This window comes from Sturnus vulgaris, chromosome 5 (assembly GCF_052056855.1).
Source record: "Sturnus vulgaris isolate bStuVul1 chromosome 5, bStuVul1.hap1, whole genome shotgun sequence".
In the NCBI taxonomy this organism is placed as follows: domain Eukaryota; kingdom Metazoa; phylum Chordata; class Aves; order Passeriformes; family Sturnidae; genus Sturnus; species Sturnus vulgaris.
In genome coordinates, this window is record NC_142247.1 from 74,127,189 (window position 1) to 74,146,713 (window position 19,525).

General features: G+C 58.0%; 2 protein-coding genes across 7 annotated transcripts in view; one reads left to right on the forward strand and one right to left on the reverse strand.

Moving 5' to 3' along the window:
* SBF1 (SET binding factor 1) overlaps positions 1–1,583 on the forward strand; it is a 46,992-nt gene extending 45,409 nt beyond the window's left edge. For all 6 annotated transcript variants that reach the window (XM_088166010.1, XM_088166012.1, XM_088166013.1 and 3 more), the window contains one exon: positions 33–1,583. In XM_088166010.1, coding sequence (XP_088022136.1) covers positions 33–131 — 99 coding nt within the window. In that variant the 3' untranslated portion in view covers positions 132–1,583. The remainder of the gene's footprint in view (positions 1–32) is intronic.
* Positions 1,584–2,142: 559 nt separating this feature from the next.
* Positions 2,143–19,525, reverse strand: part of PPP6R2 (protein phosphatase 6 regulatory subunit 2) — a 55,799-nt gene continuing 38,416 nt past the window's right edge. The window contains 9 exon segments of the mRNA XM_088166016.1: positions 2,143–10,802; positions 11,411–11,554; positions 14,351–14,522; positions 14,966–15,051; positions 15,425–15,578; positions 15,878–15,930; positions 15,932–16,036; positions 16,869–16,996; positions 17,815–17,872. Of these exon segments, the coding sequence (XP_088022142.1) occupies positions 10,751–10,802; positions 11,411–11,554; positions 14,351–14,522; positions 14,966–15,051; positions 15,425–15,578; positions 15,878–15,930; positions 15,932–16,036; positions 16,869–16,996; positions 17,815–17,872 (952 nt within the window). The 3' untranslated portion in view covers positions 2,143–10,750.

A 19,525-nucleotide genomic window follows, 5' to 3' on the forward strand; every position in this document is an offset into this window, starting at 1 on the left:
CGGTTCTCAGCCCCTCCTCTCTCTGCCCGCAGCTGAAGACGACGAAACGAGTTTACAATTTCTGCGCCCAGGACGTGCAGCTGGCCCAGCAATGGATCGACCGCATCCAGAGCTGCCTGTCGGACGCGTGAGCCCGGCTCAGCGGAGCCGCAATTCCAGGCACGGCTGCCGGGCCCGCAGCGGGAGCAGAGGCAGCGCCAGGCTCCAGGCCGAGCCCGGGACTGAGGGAGAGGAGGAGCGGCCCTTCCTCCCTCCCCCCCGCCGGGCGGGCCGGGCCGTGTCCCGGGCTGGGCTGGCACAGGGAGGGATTCCTCGCGTTGAAGCGGGCGGGGGCCCCGTCCCGCCCCCAGCCCCGTCTGAGCCGTGTCGTGACCCCGTGTCCTCCGTGTGCCCCAGCCCCGCTCCTCCTCCCTGGGCAGGGGGTCCTGCGCCCCACGCCCCCACCCCACACTGCTGGGGGAGGCACAGCTGCCCCCTCGTCCTGCCCCCCTTGCATGTCTGCCAGAGCCCCCCGGAACCTGCCCTGCCCCTCCCGGCCTGAGAGCGAGTCCTGGGCTCTGCAGGGGAGACAGAGCCCTGCAGCTCAGGGGGTGGCAGAGGGGACAGCGGGAGCACCGGGACCATCCCGTGTCCCACCCTGGAGCCGCTCCGAGCTGTGCACAGGAACGGGAATCTGGGGATGCTGCCGGCGCTGGCTCCGTGTCCCCGGGGGGGACGTGGCCGTGGCCACTCTGCTCCCGGCGGGCAGGAGGCTCCCCGGGCTGTGGCCATGGGGGTCCCCGCCCTGCTGGGACAGTCTCTACCTCCAGGCTGGCTGTCCCGGGGGACACATTCCCTGCGGGAGGTGCCAAACGCTGCAGCCTCCCGGGGGTGGGGACCAGAGCAGCCCCGGGATGAGGGTCCCCTCTGGCTGCGGCCACACGGGGCTGGGCCAGGGCTGGGCCAGCGGCCCTGCAGCTGCCCCCGCGCTCTGCTCCTTTGCACAGGTCACACCCCGGCCCCTCAGGGCTCTCCAGCTCCCTCCCCCAGCTGCCCCCTCTGTGCTCCGCCTGTGCCCAGCCCGGGGGGGCAGAGGAGCAGCTCCTGTCCCTGTCCCATCCTCGCTGTCCCTGTCCCATCCCCGCTGTCCCCCCCGCTGCTGTTGCCCCTCAGTTCCGGGGGCTCTCGGTACCGAACCGGCTCCTGCAGCCCCCCCCGGCCCCGCACTGGTGTGAACTGGGGGGTTCAGCGTGGGGGGAGCCCAGAGGGCACCGTGGGGTCACTGCAGCCCTGGGACCCCCCAGCGCCCCCCAGTCAGGACTGACTCCCCCAGCTCTGCCAGCCCCTCCACCCGTCTTGTTTTTAAAGTCCAGCGTTTTATTTCAGTGCAGAGCTCTTTGTACAGTCGCCCCGTTCCTCTGTACCATCCTGGCTGTGCAGGTGTAACACGGAGGTTTTGTAACTTACCTGAGCAGTTGTAGATTATTGAAGTTTCTGTACATTGTGTCAAACATGCAGAGTCCTTGTATTGTATTTGTGCCTAGAGGAAAAGTTATTCTATAAAGAGAAAACTAACGGAATTTAATAAAAAAATTAATATGAAAGATGCTCCTTTTGCCTCGCCGAGCACCGGGAACACGGCAGAGCCTCGGGCCAGAGCCAGGACGGGCTCTCGTTGTCCCTGTGCCACCAGCTGAGCTCCTGGGGGCTGCTGGCACAGGGACCTTTGTCCTGTGCTGGCTCCGCTCTGTGCCACCCGCGCCTGCTGTCACCGTTCCAACGTGACAGGAGGGGACAGCCGGGGGGATTTGGGATCTGGGAACAGGGACAGGAGGAGAGGGAACGGCCTCAGGCTGGGCCAGGGGAGGGCAGGGTGGATTTTGGGGAATTTCCCCATGGAAAGGGTGGGCAGGGATTGGAAGTGCCCGGGGAGGGTTGGATCCCCATCCCTGGAGTGTCCCAGGAATTCCCGGAGGTGGCACTGAGGGCTCTGGGCTGGGGACAAGGTGAGCATCGGGCACAGCCTGGATTTGGGGGGGCTTTTCCAGCCTCAGGATTCTGTGATTGCATCAGGGATCCAGCCCCACTGCCGGCCCTGCCCATCCCAAAGCCCCTTGGGATCCTCAGCACGTCCTGCAGGACGAAGAACCCAGCACTGGCACGTGAATTTTGAGCTTTTATTGATAGTTGGAATTTACAGCCTAAAACTGACAACATAGAGAGATGCAGACTTTTTTTCCTTTTTCTTATTTTCTTTTTTTTTTTTCTTTTTTTGGTTGCTTTTTTACAAAAAAAAAAAAAAAAAAAAAAAAAAGAAAAAAAGAAAAAAAACCAAAACAAAAAAAAAACCAAAACAAAAACGAAAACCAAAATAACCAAAAAAAGCCACCAGCATCAGATTTACAATATAAAAGTTTTGACAGTAGAGAGACTAAAGTACATCTGGAATTACTCAGAAAAATAAACAGGGAAAAGGCAGTAATTTCAAATTTGTCCCTCATATTTACACATAATACACAGACATTGCTTACAAAGACCCGGATCCCAGTTTAAGGGCAGTTGGCATCGTGACAAGGCTCCCCCGGCACCGCCCTCGTGCCCCGCCCGGGCCGGGAGCGGATCCCGGGATCTCCCCGCGGCCCCTCCGTGGTTTTATTGCTTTGCGGGGCCGGTGGTTGTGGAGAAAGGCATCGAGTCCCCCCCGCTGGCTGCTCCCCATCCCTCGGGAATTCCCTCGGGAACTGCCGCGATGGCCCCGCTGCCAGCGCAGATTTCCAGGGAGACTCAGCTCGGGACACCAGGGCAGGATTCGGGAGGAGCGGGGCTCGGGCTGGGGACCCCCCTGCAACATTCCCAAATCCATGAATCCCCACCCACGGCGGCAGCGCCTCCTCCCCTCGGGCTCTTGGAGTTCTGGGATCTCCTGTGCTCAGGGACGGCTCCAGCTCCCGTCCCACAGCCTGGAATCAGCTCAGCCGGGACGGGGATGGCAGAGGGGCCGCTCCCAGGAGCTTCTCCCAAAATGAGCCAAGGCCCGGAGCAGGCACGGAGCCCCTGGAGCAGGCACGGAGCTCCTGGGATGGGCACGGAGCCCCCTGGGATGGCCCCGCTGTGTCCCAGAGATCCGGGATTATTCCCAACCAACAGCCTTGCCTGGGTCATTTTTAGATCAGTCTGGGGCTCTGGGAGGCGGCACCGGGGTCTCCTGGGGGATGAATCCATCCATGGTTTGTGCTAACAGTCACGGAGCCGAGTGCTCCCCCGAGCCCCTGCAAGGGATGGAAAAGCCCTGGGAAAACCCTGGGAAAGCGGCTCCAGAGGCTCCAGAGGCTCCAGAGGCTCCAGAGGCTCCAGCTCAACAGCAAACATGGAATATCCCGAGTGCGGATGGACGGAGGAGCCGGGCGGGAAAGCGGAGCCAAGGAGGGAATTTGAGCCGGCAGGGAAAGCAGCAGGAACTCCTGGGGATCGGGATGGGCCAGCAGGGATCACCCCGCGGATCCCGGGACTCGGACGGGATAAAGGAAAGGTTTGGAAAATGTCACATCAAGGAGAATGCCTGGAAATCTCCACATTTCCACCCAGATTCCCCTCAACTGCCGCTGCAGCCGGGTCGGACATGGAAGGCAAAGACAGAAAGAAGGAGAAGGGAAAATCCAGGACCTGGGAAAGCGCCAGCGACACCCTGGCACGGCTCCAGCCTGGAACAGCCTCTCCCGCCCGGAGAAAATGGAACAGGGATGAAATGAAGGGAAGGAGCCGCTCCATTCTCAGCCCTGGGACCCCTGGAATTCCCAGCACCTGGGACTGGGATTGGATTGATTTGTACCAACGCTCATTGGGAAGGTGCAAATCCGCTCCAGGAGATCCCAGCAAAGCCAAATGCTCTGGGAAAAACGGGATTCGGGCCAGTTTAGAAATCTCTATAATAAATTTTTATAAATATTCCCTATTTACAGCAAACGCTGGGAATGGGAGCGTGGGGAGGGAAGGAGGAGCCCGGGACAGACTTGGAGCAGCTCCTGCCTGTCCCAGTGTCCCTCTGCCCCCATTCCATGGATCCATCCCTGGGATGCTCCTGCCTGTCCCCAAGGCTGGAGCAGGACCCACCCAACTCCTTCCCCGAAATCCTAAGGATTTTCATCCCAAGGTCTCTCCTCGTCCATCTCAGGGTCCAACCCTCGAGTCACGGCCTCAGCCAAACCCACGGGAAAGGTTCTGGCTCCCTCGGGAACGGGGGAATGGGGGGTCAGGTCCTGTCCCTAAATTTGCCATAAATCCATAAATCCACTGCTCCGGCCCCCTGGCGCCTCCTGGGATCCCAACCAGGGAAATCCCAACCCAGGGAATTCCTAATCCCAGCCCCTCCCTCTGAGCATTCCCGGTGTTCCCCTCTAGGATGGACAATTCGAAGAGGGAAAAGCTCATCAGGGATTCCTCTGGAACTGTCCGGCAGGAAATCCCTTCCCATTCCACAAACCCCAGATCCAGCAGGGCAATGTTTATATTCCAAGGGGGGGAATATTTACAGGCCTGGCGAGTTTTCATTTCAGTTCCACTAAAAATCAAATATCTGGGACTAAACCTGAATTCCATTCTGTCAGAAAATCAGGAATAATCCTTTCTCCTGGCGCTCCCAGTTTCTGTCCCACTCGGAGGCTGAAGCCTGGGATCCCTTTGGAGCAGCCAGGAAATGGACACAGAATTCCCATTCCTGCCCCACGGCCCCAAAGGGAACCCCAGGAGCTGAGCAATCCCAAAGGAGATTTTCCTTCTGATCTGTGGGATTCTGACAGGGCCCCATTCCCATCCTCACATCCCAATCCAGGCAATCCCAGCAAAGGGGCCGTGGGGGCCCTGGGGACCAAATCCCAGCAGGCTCTGCCTGGAGCTGGGAGTGCAGCTGGAGCTCTGGGAAACTGGGATGGACTGGGAAACTGGGATGGGTTAATTGGGATATGGGGATAGATTAACTGGGATACTGGGATGCACTAACTGGATGAGGAGCTGTGAGGTGCAGAATCCATTGGTGGGATTGGGGTGGATTTAAGGCACTGGGAACAGTGGGAATTGGGAATGATTGTACCACGGGCTCAGGCACAGCACGTTCCCTGTTCCCTGGGATGGAACAGGATGGGATCCCAGCTGGAATGGGAGGAGATTCCAGAATTAATCCAGGGCTTTGGAACTTCCAGTGTGGGAAGGGAAGGGGACTGGGATTGGGATTTTCCCCACAAAATCACTTTCCCAGATTCTGCTGTGGCCAATCAGACACAGATGGGAGTTGGAACATTCCTGGGATGAGAAAGGAGCAGGGAAAGAGCCGAAGTGTCCGTGCAAAGTCACTGCCAGGAGCGGGAACAGGGAAGTGAGGAGCAGGGAATGGGAGCAGGGAATGGCTGCAGGGAGCAGGAATGGGAGCAGGGAATGGCTGCAGGTATCTGGGATTAATTAGAGGTGTCTGGGATTAACTGCAGGGATGAGGGAATGCACGAGGGCCAGGGAAGAGCTGCAAGGACCAAGGACGAGGATCAGGGAACTCAAGGAGCCAGGGACGGCCCCAAGGGAAGGGAAGGGAAGGGAAGGGAAGGGAAGGGAAGGGAAGGGAAGGGAAGGGAAGGGAAGGGAAGGGAAGGGAAGGGAAGGGAAGGGAAGGGAAGGGAAGGGAAGGGGTGCAGGAATTCCCAGGAGGACACGGGAGGCACAGAGACCACGGAGCAGGGGAAGTCCAGGCCCAGCTTCTGGAGTGGAGCAGCCAAAATTCCCGGTGGCAGTCCCAGCACCCCACGGCCAGTTTGGGAGGGCAGGGAGTGGGAGGAGCATTCCCATGGAGGGAAAGTGTCCAGGAATGTTTGCTGGGCCTGTGGATAATTCCATCCCACCTCTGGATCCATGAGATCCGGCCAGGGGGATCCTCCAGCAGTGCCCCCACTGCCCGAGGCACCGAACCCACCCACACAGGGGAATCCCCACAGCATTCCCAGAATCCCTACAAATTCTGCTGAACTGCCTCTGAGCATCAAAATTACAGGAGAAAGGATTTTTTCCTTGTTTCCATCTGCCCAAGGAGTTGGAGGGAATCAAAAATAGAAGGGAAGGCTCTGCCCTCCAGAAAAGCCCCGAATTCAGGGAGAGAGGAAAATTCTTCTCATCAAATACAAAAATACACTTTCCATGGAATATCCCACTGCTGAGAGGGGTGAGGACACCAGGGAATTCCGGGAATTCTGTACAAGTCCAGCTGGGAGCTGGGACACCACAAAGCCCTTCCTGCATGAGGTAAGAGAGGTTCAGGTGAGCGAAGCCAGCGGGGAGGAGCCAAATTGCTCCTTTGAAATCTGTTTGTCCCAAAGTTCAGCCCTAAACACACCTGGAAAACTCCTGGAGCTTCCCAGAGGGGAAAACCCAGGATCAAAAATCTCATTCTGAGCCCAAAGCCAACAGCACTCCTGACAGAGCCAGAAATGTTATCCAGGAAAAAGGGAAGGGATCCAGCCCAAAGGATCTCAGAGCTCGGGAACGCTGGAGCTGCTCCAGCTCGACAAGGGCACCGATCCTGCCACTGCCACACACCGCTAATTAACACAGCTAATTGTTCATTAACACCGCCCCACTCCACAGATAATTCCGGGCTGGGAATGCCGGGATTGCAGGGTGGCACATTCCTGTCCCCCCGGGAGCAGAGCACAGGGAGATGGGCACAGCTGGGATACACCTGGATACACCTGGATGCACCTTGAGCCCTTCACTAAGCACCACACTCTGGTCTTTCCAATAGATCAATTCCATCTTTTCTGATTAATTCCGGTTTTTCCAACAGATCAATTCCATTTTTTCCAATAGATCAATTCTATTTTTTTTCTGATGAATTCCGGATTTTCCAATAGATCAATTCCATTTTTTTCTGATCAATTCCATTTTTTCCAATCGATCAATTCCCAGCCCACACAGAGGGGTCAGAAAGGTCCCCTGAGGGTGAGGGGGATCCCCAAGGAGTTGGGATTTCCCCTGGCTCAGGGATGAGCTCCAAGGATTGCCACTGATAAATCAGGATTTTAACACCAGGGTGGGATGGCACCGAGAAAATAAAGTGATTGAATTGATATTATTGATATTTCCTTCAGATATGTCCTCACTCCAACCCCTACACTGGGAACTGGGAAGCCCAAGCCCTTTGGAACAGACACTGAGGCCAACACTGGGTTTTTTTCTCTTTTGTTTTTTTGGTTTTTTTGGTTTTTTTTTTTTTTTGTTTTATTTTGTTTTTGCTTTTGTGGGGTTTTTTTGTGTGTGTGGTTTTTTTGGTGTGGTTTTGGGGGATTTTTTTTTGTAATTTTTTCCCCTTGTTTTTCAATCCGTGCCCCCCAGGGTTTCCATTCCCCGCCCACCTGCAGCTCTGCACAGAGATGTTTGTGCTGGAGCCTCGGGATTCCATCCCAGGGGTACCCTGGGACACCTGCAGGGTTTCCCTGAGGATCCCACCCATCGCCCGGGGCTGTGCCCGCTCCGCCCCAGAGGGCAGGAATGGTGGTTCAGGGAAGGTTCTGGCTGAGGGAAGGGCTGGAACATTCCCTGCTGGCTGCGCTGCGGGGACCCCAGGCCTGGCCCCCGCAGGGAATTGGGGACACCCGGACTGAGGGGCACAGAGCCCCCAGGAACGCCCCAGCCCAGCCCAGCCCAGCCCAGCCCAGCTGCCACGGGACCACAGCTCCCCAAAATGGGTCTGGGGCTCCCAGCCCTGCCCTCTGCACCCAGCGCCAGCGAGGAGGGAGGGAGGGATGGATGATGTGACAAGGGGTGGGTGGCGACACCCACGGGGTGGATGGGGACACCCACGGGCTGTCCCCACCCCACATGCCAGCCAGGGACAGCGTGCCACGCGTCAGGAGCTGCCTGGCACCGGCCACAGGGATTCTGGAGGTGGGTAACTGTGCCCAGGAGCCCCCTGCCCTCCCCTGCCAGGGGATCACGGCGTCGCTGCATGGAACATTCCAGAACCCTCCCACACGAACATGGCCTTGCTCCTGCTCCTGGCCCTGCAGCTGTGAGGAGATAAAGCCCAGCTCCTCGTGTGGATAAACACCCGTGGAGTGACACAGACCTGTGCCCACCCACAGCCCCAGGGCACCCTGTGGAAAGGGGGGATCCAGGCACGGGGCAGGAGGGAAGCAGGAGCAGGACTTGGGGAGAGCCTCCATGGCTGGGACAGGAGCCAAGCAGGGCCAGGGGATGACAGGGCACAGGGAATTCCATCCTCAGGAGATCCCTACCCAGGGAAGCCCTTCCCTGGAGCACAGAGAGAAGGAAAAGCCCAAGGGGGACACTCCACACCCTCTGTGCCTCTGCAGGGACAGGGAGCTCTGCCTTGGAAGGATTTCCCACTGCTGGTTTCTCCACAAAAGCCCTGGAGCCAGGCCAGGAGCTGCCTCTGGCTCTGTCCAGAGCTGCATCAGCCCCTGGCTGGTGGGAGGAACAGCCCAGCCCTGGAGGGATCATCCACAGGCACAGAACCCATGGAATTTGTGCATCTCCACAGGTGTGACAAACCCCAGTGATGTGTCTCAGCACTAAGTAATAAATTAACCACTAATGAGCCCCAGTAACGAGCTGTGTTCGGATCTGGATATGCCCAAGGATATTATTATTATAATTATGATTATAATAATTATTATTATTAAAGCTCTCACTGGCACTCAGGGACTCGAAGCCCAAGCTGGAATTGCAGTGGAAGGCACGGACAGCTCCTCTGGGTTATCCCCCCCATCCCTGCCCAGGTGGAACCACTGCTCCCAGAGCTCAGCACCCCGGGGTGGGGCCCTGTCCTGTCCCTCAGGCCACTGAGGGGCCCCTGCTGTGACCCCAGCCCAGCCCAGGCCACCCAGCTGTGCCTGCCAAGGACATTCCCCTCGTCCCCCAACCCCACACGGGTCTGGGCACAGCTGCCCCGGGCTGGAAGAGCACCCTGGCACCCCTGGGATCCAGCCAGGCTGTACCAGCACATGGATCCTTCAGCTGCCATGGAATCAGCTCTGGGGCACAAGAATGCCCCAAGGGACGCCGATGTCCAGCACAACTCTAGCACCAATCCTTGGAAAATTAAGACTTCAAAGTGTCTCCACACAGGACCTCAAAGCCACTGATTCTGTCTGAGAGTCCTGGCTGGAGTGGGATTGATCCCTGAACACCACGTGGGGGAAGCAAAGCACAAAGTGAGATTCTTTTCCCTCCCAGTGCAATAAACTTTAAATTATTCACTTTAAATTACACGGAGCGAGTGAAAACTTCCCGAACAAGAGCCCCGTGCCAGCTGATTCCCAAGGAATTGGGTCTGGGGGACAGCCCAGCCCTGCCAGCAGCACGGAGTGGCACAGCCCAGTGACCTCCAGCACCCAGTGATGTGCAGTGCCCGGTTCTGGGGTCCAGCCCCTTCTCCCTACAAGCAGAAGGCTGCGGGCACACCGGGCTGTGGGAGCACAGAGCCCACTCCCCTCACGGCCCTGCCAGCCCAGGGCAGGATTCCCCGAGGGATTTCAGGGAGCCACAGCCTGGCCGGGCTGGGAACATCCCAAAGCATTCCTGTGTGCCAGGCTCCAGCCTTTGCTCCAAAGGGAGCGTTTTCCAGGATTCCACAAGCCAGGGGGCTCCAGCTCAGCTGCCCCAGTGCCCCTCCTGTGCCCCCAGGCTGGGCTGGCAGTGAGCTCAGAGCCTGGCACCAGCACGGCTTTCCTGGGAGCAGCCTGGGCACATCCCACATCACAAACCCCAGCTCCAGGTGCTCCCCTCACCTGGCCCTGCTCTCCCACGCCCCTGAGGGACCTGGCTGTCCCCTCCCACGGCCACAGCCGTGTCCCTTCACACGCTGTCATCACCAGGTACAAAGTGCAAAAGTGTTGCTGTTCCTGCATCCATTAAAAACTTTTAAAAACAGAACAAAACGAACAGAAAAAAGGATTTCCATCATCATTTGCAAATACATTAATTCAGTCTCCAAAGAGCCAGCAAAGCCCCGGTCACCTCCTCGTGGGCCAACACGGACACTGGCAGGAGAGGCACGTCCGAGGCAGCCCAGCCCCTGCCCTGGGCAGCACGAGTCCATGGGGAGCCCGGGGCAGGGCTGCAGTGCAGGGACATCCCGTGCCCTGGCCGCCTGGGGCTCGGGGTCACTGCTGGCTCCGGCGGGGACAACCCCGGCCTCGGCCCTGCCAACCCCATCCAAGCCCTCCCTGCTCCCTCCCACGGAAGTGTTGGCATTCCTCCTCTCCTGTGAAATGTTTCTGGTAAGGCTTTATTGCTCTACAAAGCGGTGCAAAGGCTGCCCGAGGACAGCTCCATCAGGAACTTTGGTCACACGGCTGCGGGATTTGTGCGCTGGCCCCGGCCGCCGCTGGACCTGCTACCTTCCCAAGAGAAGCTGAATACTGTGTGCAATAACACTGGGAAAACAGCACTGAACCCCAAATCCAAAACAAAACAGGGCCACGGGGAAGGGGACAACTGAAATCGGGCAGAAGGCTTGGGAAGAGCCCGTCATTCCCGTGAGGACTGAACTCAATGCTACATTTCGACAATGCCGAGTGTCTTTCCCAACGGATCCGTGCTGTTGGATCTGCGTGTCTGGTCCTGAACGCCAGCTCGCTCTCATCAATGCAGCATTTATTAAAAAATAAAATTAAAATGAAAAAAAAAAAAAATAATAAAGAATTTGACAAATTGCATCACCAGGGAGCAGCCTGGCCTGGCTCACACACGTCCCGGGGCGGCGGCGGCGGCGTCAAGCGGGGCCGTTCAATGTGGCTTCGGTGCAGGGCAAGGCCTCGTCACCCCTGCGGGGACACCGGGGAGCGGCTTCAGGGACACGGGACACACCGAGCACAGCTGCCCTCGCCCCTCCCGGGACAGCCCCTCCCTCTGGCTGTGTTCTGTCTGCCCAGTTCTCAGCTCCCTATGGAGAAACTCCCTCAGCTCCTCATGGAATATTCAAATCAACCTGGAATCAGGGAATGGCCTGGGTGGGAAGGGACCTTAAAGCTGCCCAGTTCCAGCCCCGTCAAGGTGATCAGAGGGATGGGCAGGCACCTCTGCTATGAGGGCAGGCTGAGAGTTGGGAATGCTCGACCAGGAGAGCTCCGAGCCCCTGGCAGGGCCTGGAGGGGCTCCAGGAGAGCTGCACAGGGACTGGGGACAAGGAGGGACAGCACACAGGGAATGGCTCCCACTGCCAGAGGGCAGGGCTGGCTGGGATCTGGGGAATTGGGAATTGCTGGCTGGGCTGGAATTGCCAGAGCAGCTGTGGCTGCCCCTGGATCCCTGGCAGTGCCCAAGGCCAGGCTGGACATTGGGACAGTGGGAGGTGTCCCTGCCATGGCAGGGCTGGCACTGCAGGGGCCCTGGGGTCCCTTCCCACCCAAACCATCCCGGGATTTGCCCTCACCTGTCTCTCGTGGCCGTTTCTGTGGCAGTTGTGACAGCAGTGGCCACTCTCTGGTGCCCGTCCGTGTGCGTGGCCGAGCTGCTCCGGGCTCGGGGGGTCCCGGGTCCCACGGGAAGCGTCTCCAGAGCCGCTCCCTCCGAGTCACTGCGGGACAGGGGACACGGCCATGGAGCTCAGCCCATGCCAGAAGCGCACCCACACTGCTCTGGGGCTCCAGCTCCAACGGGGACACAAAATTCCTCCTGCTCTCCTCACACAGATCCCATCGGGAATGGGAACTGGCGATAAACTGGGATAAAAACCTGGGCACATCCTGGTCCCAAAGCCAGCAGGACACACAGCACATCTCCCTGAGGGAGGCATTCCCAATCCCTGCTGCCAGTCCAGGCTGGAGCTCCCGAACTGCCCCTGCTGGGCTGGCACAGCCTGCTCTGCTGCACGGGCTCTGCCCAAGGGGCCCCTCCTGGGGCACCCTGAAAATCCTGGCTTTGGGGGCAGATCCTCAAACCCCACGCAGGAAACCCCCAGGGGTTGGATGCCAAGGATCCAAACGTGCTGAAGGTGCTCCAGCGACCACCGAGGTGACACCTGAGGGACAACAGCCCCACTGAGGCACCAACAACCAAAGCTCAAATCCTGGGAAAGGAGAACTGCAGGAACAAACCCTCCCAATCTCCTGCTGGAATAAACCCACCCAGATTTCCAGCTGGAGAAGGGATTTCTGTGTACATCCCATTTGTTGGCTTCCAAGGCAGAGGATGAGCTGCCCCAGGAATGATTTTTTTTCCCAGTTTCCTTCTCCCTCTCCCCTGGAGCAAACCTCCCCAAAAGGGAGGAAAGCTGGAGATGGCTGAGCTGGAATCCTGTCACTGGCTCTGGGGGAGTTTTCATGGAATAAAATAATCCCAGCTGGATAATTGCACATGTGATGGAGATTGGAGACTGAGGTTCTATTTTTGGATCACTTCTCTTGAAAAAAAAACATAAAAATGAGGAATAATGAGATCCAAACATTCCCTTTCCTCCAGGGCTCACGATCTCCTCAGAAGTACCAAAATACACCTTGGAGAGACACGGGGATGGAGCTGCATTCCCAGGAATGTCACTGGAAAGCCACTTCCCACACAAAAAACCTGGAGCTCAACATCTCCATGGCTCCAAGAGAAACTTCTCAAACCCAAGCCCTGAAGTTTCCAGGGCAGGAAGATTCCAGAGTTACCTGGGAATTTCTCTGCCTTCCCCAAGCTCCTGGAAAATCCCAGCTGGACACACAGGGCCAGAGCCAGGGGTGACACAACATGAACCAGGGGTTTGTTTGTTTGTGTCCTGCTGTCCCTTGGACACTCCAGGGTTGGGACCCCGGAGCAGCTGCATCCAAACTGGGAAGCTGAGAGCAATTCCTGAGCCACATGTCCCTGCCTAAGGATCCCCCTGGACAGCTGGGATGGGGCTCACACAGGGTGGAACATCTGGAGGATCTGCTGGGCTGCAACATCTGGTTCTCCACGGAATCCACAGAGGCCTTGGGCAGCTCCAAGGAGAATGAGAGACGTCTGTGAGGATTCCAGGGACAAGGGGAAGGGAAACCTGTTCCTATAGCAACAGGAATGGGGTTTGGTGCAGGTTTTGAGGAAGGGCTTGGAGACAGCCACAGCCCACAGAGTGAGTGATTTCCCTGGAATCATTAAGGCATGTGGCAGGAAATGGATCTTCCCCCTGTGGGCAGGGTGGTCTGGGGGAGCTGAGGGCACTGGGAAGGCTCTGGGTGCTGATTCCCACTGGGAGCCCAGGCCTGGAGCAGCTCCAGCCCCAGCTCTGCCCCTGCTGTGCCTTCCCTCTCCTGCTTCCCACCCAGCCAGGCCCTTCCCAGGCACACAGAGTGCATTTATCTCATCTAATGCATTTATCACAATTAATGCATTTATCAAACTGAAATGTATCAAAATTAACCGTATTTATCAAAACTAATGTATTTATCAAAATTAATGTATTTATCCAAATTAACTACATTTATCAGCATTAATGCATTTATCAAAATCAACTGTACCTATCAGAATTAATGCAATTATGAGAATTAATGCAATTATGAGAATTAATGCATTTCTCAGAAGGAGCTGCCTCCAAGCAAACAGACCCTGGGATAAGTCCTGCCCTAATTCCAGGGAACTCTGCAATCCCAGCCCCCCAGGAGCTGCTGCTGGCTGAGCACACCCAGGGATGACCCCAAACTGTCACCAGCCATGGCTGAAGGGCAGCTCCTGATCCTGAACCACGTGCACAAACCCAGGCAGAGAATGAGGGAAAACCTCGGAATGTCAGATCTGGGCACAGTCTCTGGATGCAGCTCTGGGGTGGGGAGCAGCCTGGATTGAGGATCCAATTCCTACAAAGCTGCCCCAGCCCTGATCTGCCCCAGCCTTCCCTGGTGCTTTTGGCACTGATTGGCACTGAGGGGAAAAGGAGAACCCGAGTGGCTGCAGGAGGATCCCATGGGAGCCTTCACTCTGCTTGTCTGAGTGACCCCACCTGGATCCTGCCCTGGGCCTGGATCCCACATCAGACAGAGATCTGGGACACTGGGGTGACCCAAAGGACAGGGACAGAGATCTCCTGGGACACTGGGGAGGCCCCAAGGACAGGGACAGAGATCTGCTGGGACACTGGGGTGACCCAAAGGACAGGGACAGAGATCTCCTGGGACACTGGGGTGACCCAAAGGACAGGGACAGAGATCTCCTGGGACACTGGGGTGACCCAAAGAATGGGGACAGAGATCTCCTGGGACACTGGGGTGACCCAAAGAAGCCCCAGCCTTTCCTTGCTAAATGTGTCCCTCAGCCCCCGAGTGGCACTCCCAGGGGACAGCAGGGCACGGAGCCCACGCAGGGGGGACACTGGAACCACACGGGGCCATCCCAGCCCACGGAGATCCCTTCCCACCTGCTGGGAGCTGCCCTGTCCTTGCCGGGCTCCTGTGCCGTGGGTTCCGTGCCAGCCTTGGCCTTGTCGTCGCCGTCGTCGTCGCTGTCGGAGCTGCCCGAGGAGCTGCTGTCCGAGGCCACCAGGGGCGCCTTGCGCGGCGCACACGCGTTCCACACACAGGCAGCGCTGGCTGCGGGAGGAACGGCCCGCGCTGGAACCAAACCGGGACCGCGGGAATCCCAGCTCCCGGCAACGGCCCGGGGGATCAAACTGGGCCTGCAGCCACTGCAGACGGGCTGGGAATTGGGATGGGATGGGATGGGATGGGATGGGATGGGATGGGAGGGAAGCAGCTCAAAGCCCACCCTGTGCCACCACGGGCAGGGACACCTCCCACTGTCCCAGAGTGCTGCAAGCCCCGTGCAGCCTGGCCCGGGACACTGGCAGGGACAAATGAAGTGTCTGTGTGGTATCAGCCCCAGCTCACTGCAGCTCCATCCCTCCCCTGCTGTCCCAACAACCCCTCGGGATTTGTTTCTCCCCGGGCCGTGCAGGGAGCCCTCAGGGCAGGGTTTGCCCTTCCCCAGGGGCTGATGGCAGCCCTGTGTGGCCCTGCGGCCCCGTGTCACTCACAGTTCTTGTCCTGGCCCGGGGCCGGGCTCCTGGCAGCGCTGCTCTCGGTGTCCACGGGGGAGCTGCAGCGAGGCCCGGACTCGGAGCTGGGGAGGGAAGAGCCCTGAGCACGGAGCCAGGATTGTCCCAGAGCCCCCACAGCCCCAGGAGCAGCCAGGCCCTGCTCTTCCTTCCATCCATGTGCTGAATTTCTCTCAACTTTATTCACTGATTTTCCTCCCCAGTGAGGACACAGAAAGCAGGGCTGTGTCCCAGCCCCAGTCAGGAGCACTGGGAAGCAGTGGGAAGCACAAAGGAGCCCTGATCCAGGATCATCAGACAATATTAAACAATAAAAGAGAAGGGAAGGGAAGGAAAAGGGGAAGAAGAAAGGATTGCAGCCAAGCACTCCACAAAAACGTATCTCAAACGTTCCCCTCTCCCCAAGCCCCAGGGCAGCTGGAATCCCGTGGCTCTTACCAGCAGAAAGGCTGGAAGTCTGTGAACTTGGCCCAGCCCTTCTCCTCCGGGGCGCTGCTCTGTGGGGTGGCCGAGTCCCACACGCTGGAGCCCACGTCCATGGCCACGGGCGGCGTGGGGCCCGCGGGCTCGAACACGGCCGTCCAGCCAGCCCCTGTGGACAGCACAGCACAGCCTGGGGAGCCAGCCCGGCCACAGCCAGCCAGGGGGCCCAGGGACACCCCAGGGACACCCCAGGGATCCCAGGGACACCCCAGGGCCAGACCAGCCCCGGGAGCCCTGGGAGCCGTTCCCTGGCATTCTCCCCGTGAGGCTGTTCTGGGGCAGCTCGCACAGACCCCAGAGGCACAGAGCGAGCCCGGGCACTGCCGTTCCCCCCGGGGCAGCCGGCAGGGTGTGAGCGCTGCCGTGCAGACCCTGCAGATGCCAGGACGGGCTCCCCAGAGCCGCTACCTTGGGAGGAGTCCGCGTCCTTGCGCTCCGCGGTGCCGCCCTTGTGCGGGGAGGGGGGGCGGCGGCTGCTCCTCCTCCTCCTCCGAGTCCACGCTGCCGTCGTGGTCGCCGTTCTCCAGGTCACTCTTGGAGCTCTCCGACGTCTGCGATGCTCCAAACCTGAAGGGGAACTGGGGATGAGCCACGCCCGCATCCCGCAGCTCCTCCTCCCTGGCCCGGGGAGACAGCCCAGAGCCTTTTCCCCTAAAATATTTCCCCCAATCGCTGAGGGCACTCGTGGGTGCTCGGAGAGATTCCCCCACATTGCCGGGGGCTTTGGTGTCAGAATTCCCCGGAGGTGCAGGGCAGAGCCAGGGCTGGGGACAGCTCACAAACCCGTGCCCAGCCAGGGGACAGACACCGGAGTGTCACCCACCCTGTCCCCAGGCAGGACCTGAGGCTGCTGATGCTTAACAAGGACACAGCGAGGATGTTTTTGTCCTCGGATGTTTTCCCTGTTTCCTCTGATCACATTTCAGACTGGGAATTATGGAAATAACTTTATTTAATGAGTAGCTCTGTCAAAGGGATGAATAATTATTTCAAAGGCCGAGATGCCCCTGAGAGGCCTCTTGTTCTCACTTTTCTGATTTGAACGTTCTGAGAAGGAAAGTTCTGCCCACGCCCCTCAGTCTCACCTCCTCCTCCTCCTCCTCCTCCTCCTCTCCAAGGATGAGGGAAGGAGCAAATTTCACACTAAGGGTGGGGAGTTTAATGTGTTTGATAGAAGACTCATTAATTAGGTGTTCCCATTGTAATAAATTGGAACTCAAACTGGATCTGTCTCCAGCTCAGCAGAGCCCCCAGCACAAGTGGCAGGGAAAGTGCTCGGGGTTGTGTCAGGTAAAACCTCACAGCCCAGGATGCCACAAACCCCAAGGAAGGGGGCCGGGAGTGAACTGTGCCGACTCGCAGCAGGAGGGGGAAGATGAGGGCTGTGCTTTCACCTTACCGTGTCCTGGCCTTGACCTGGGCCGTGTAGGAGATCTCCTTGTCCTCCCAGATATCCTCCTCCTCCTCGTTGTCGTCGAACTGCTGGATGCGCTCGTTGCAGCAGGCCTCGAACAGGGAGGCGTTGGGCTGAGGAGCAAAGGGAATCAACATTCCACAGCTTCCCTGGGGACACTGCCCCGAGCTCGGGGCTCAGGGACACCAAACCCAGCTCTGCTCGGGAGCTGCGATCACTGCAGCCCAGCTGCTGCTTTGCTGTGTGGCAATAAACCAGGGAAGGCAACAACAGCCAGGCCAGGCTTAGATCCCTGAGAAATCCATCTCTGCCTGTGCTTCCCTAACCTGTGCCTGCAAAGATGATGGAAAGCTGGGAGAGCTGGGGATGCTCATGTGGAGAAGAGAGGAATCCAGGGAGAGCTCCGAGCCCCTGGCAGGGCCTGGAGGGGCTCCAGGAGAGCTGCACAGGGACTGGGGACAAGGAGGGACAGCACACAGGGAATGGCTCCCACTGCCAGAGGGCAGGGCTGGCTGGGATCTGGGGAATTGGGAATTGCTGGCTGGGCTGGAATTGCCAGAGCAGCTGTGGCTGCCCCTGGATCCCTGGCAGTGCCCAAGGCCAGGCTGGACATTGGGACAGTGGGAGGTGTCCCTGCCATGGCAGGGCTGGCACTGCAGGGGCTCTGGGGTCCCTTCTATCCCAAACCATCCCGGGATTCCATGATTCTAAGAACAGAGTGGCTCTGCAGGGAGGGAGGGACATTCCCTCCGTGCCAGGGTTGCTGCTTCAGAGGGAACATTTCCTGGGAGGAGCCTTGGGAACATTCCCGAGCAGGGCCCTGGCTCTCTCAGGCCTTGCCCAAAGCCCCCAAACCCCTGTTGTGTCAGAATGCAAGCAGGACCTTTCCAGAACCACATTTATTCCAGCACTAGCCCAGGTCCCCACTCACGCTGTCGTCATCGGCGTCGATGTTGAAGTTGATCTCGGCGATGCGGTCGAAGGGAGCGCTGCGAGGAGGAGGAGGGAGGGAAGAGGCTCAGGGATGGCTCCCAGGAGCTCCCCAAAGGGACAACAGCAAGGACAGAGCCACTCCCGGGCTGGGATCCCTGCACAGCCACTCCTGCACCCTGAGGGAACATTCCTGCCCATGGCAGGGGGGCACTGGGGGGGATTCCTGGGGGGATTTGGGATGTGGGAACAGGGACAGGAGGAGAGGGAACGGCCTCAGGCTGGGCCAGGGGAGGGCAGGGTGGATTTTGGGGAATTTCCTCATGGAAAGGGTGGGCAGGGATTGGAAGTGCCCAGGGAGGTTTGGATCCCCATCCCTGGAGTGTCCAAGGAATTCCTGGAGGTGGCACTGAGGGCTCTGGGCTGGATCAGGCACAGACTGGACTGGAAAGTCTGGGAGGGCTTTTCCAGCCCCAGGGATTTTGGGATTCTGTGAATCTCAGTGCAGGAGTGGCTCAAAGCCCGAGGTGGAGCACTGCTGTGAATATCCCAGGATGAGCCAATTCCCAGCCCAAGCCAGGGGAACAGCAGAGGGTGCTGCAGGCCCAGAAATCCCCAATTCCCAGAGTCTGGATCCAAGGAAGAGTTCACTTCCCCTACTCAAGGGTCTGTAGCTCTTCCAGCGTTATTTTCCATGAAAGACTCTGAATTCCCTTCCAGCCCAGTGTCCAACAGCTGGGAACAGCTGGCAGGGAGCACCACTCCCAGAATACTCCAGGTTTTGCAGGACATTCTCATTTTCCAAGCACAAACAGAGCCATAACATCCCAGGCACAGACTTTTCCCAGGTTCCTGCTCATTTTACACTGGCACGAGGGATTTAACTCCTCCCTGCCCCTCACTCACATGGGGCCCTGTTTGCCAGCAGTGAAAAGGTTTTTTTTAATTTATTTATTTGAATTTTTGTGTAGAACTGAGTAATTTCTGTTCAATTCAAACAGAACAATTCTGTTTGAAAAATTCTGTTCAAACTCTGATTCCATTCTGCAACTTTTTGGCCTTACCAAGTTTCTGACTGAGGCTCAGGAAAAACCCTGGATGGGAAGGGCAGAGGTGCTGCCGTGGATCCCAGGGAATTCCTGGGATGGAGACAAACCCAGGAGCACTGGGAACCCCTGGAATGATGCTCAGTCCATAACTGGTCCCAGTTTCAGGACTGTTATGGCCAGTGGGATAATCCCAGTGCCAGGTACATTTCTAAGGAGAGAGGATGAGCTGCAGCTTTACTGGGATTAAAGGAATTCTGTAAAAGCAGCAAATTCCAAGCTCTGGATTCAGCAAGCTGTGTAACACTGAATCCCCTTCCCTGCCTCCCTGAACTGCCACTGCTCCCTTCCTCAGGAAGGGAAAATGGCTCCATTTTCCATGGATTCCACCACAGCACTAGGCCTTCACTCCTCATTCCAACAAGGATTTAATTCCTTGGAAAAGATCTGTTTAACTGCCCAGAGTTTGCTCTCATTTAAACTCATTCCAGACCAGGGCTGGACAACAGTTGCCTGCTTTATTTCCAATATCCCTCTTTAAAATGAAGGAATACTTTTCCTTGCTTCTCCACCTGGCTCTGGAGATCGGGCTGGGCTCCTGGAAAACAAGGAGCTGTTTCCAACCTGAGGAGGGATAACGAGGCTCATTTGTAAACCTGAAGCAGA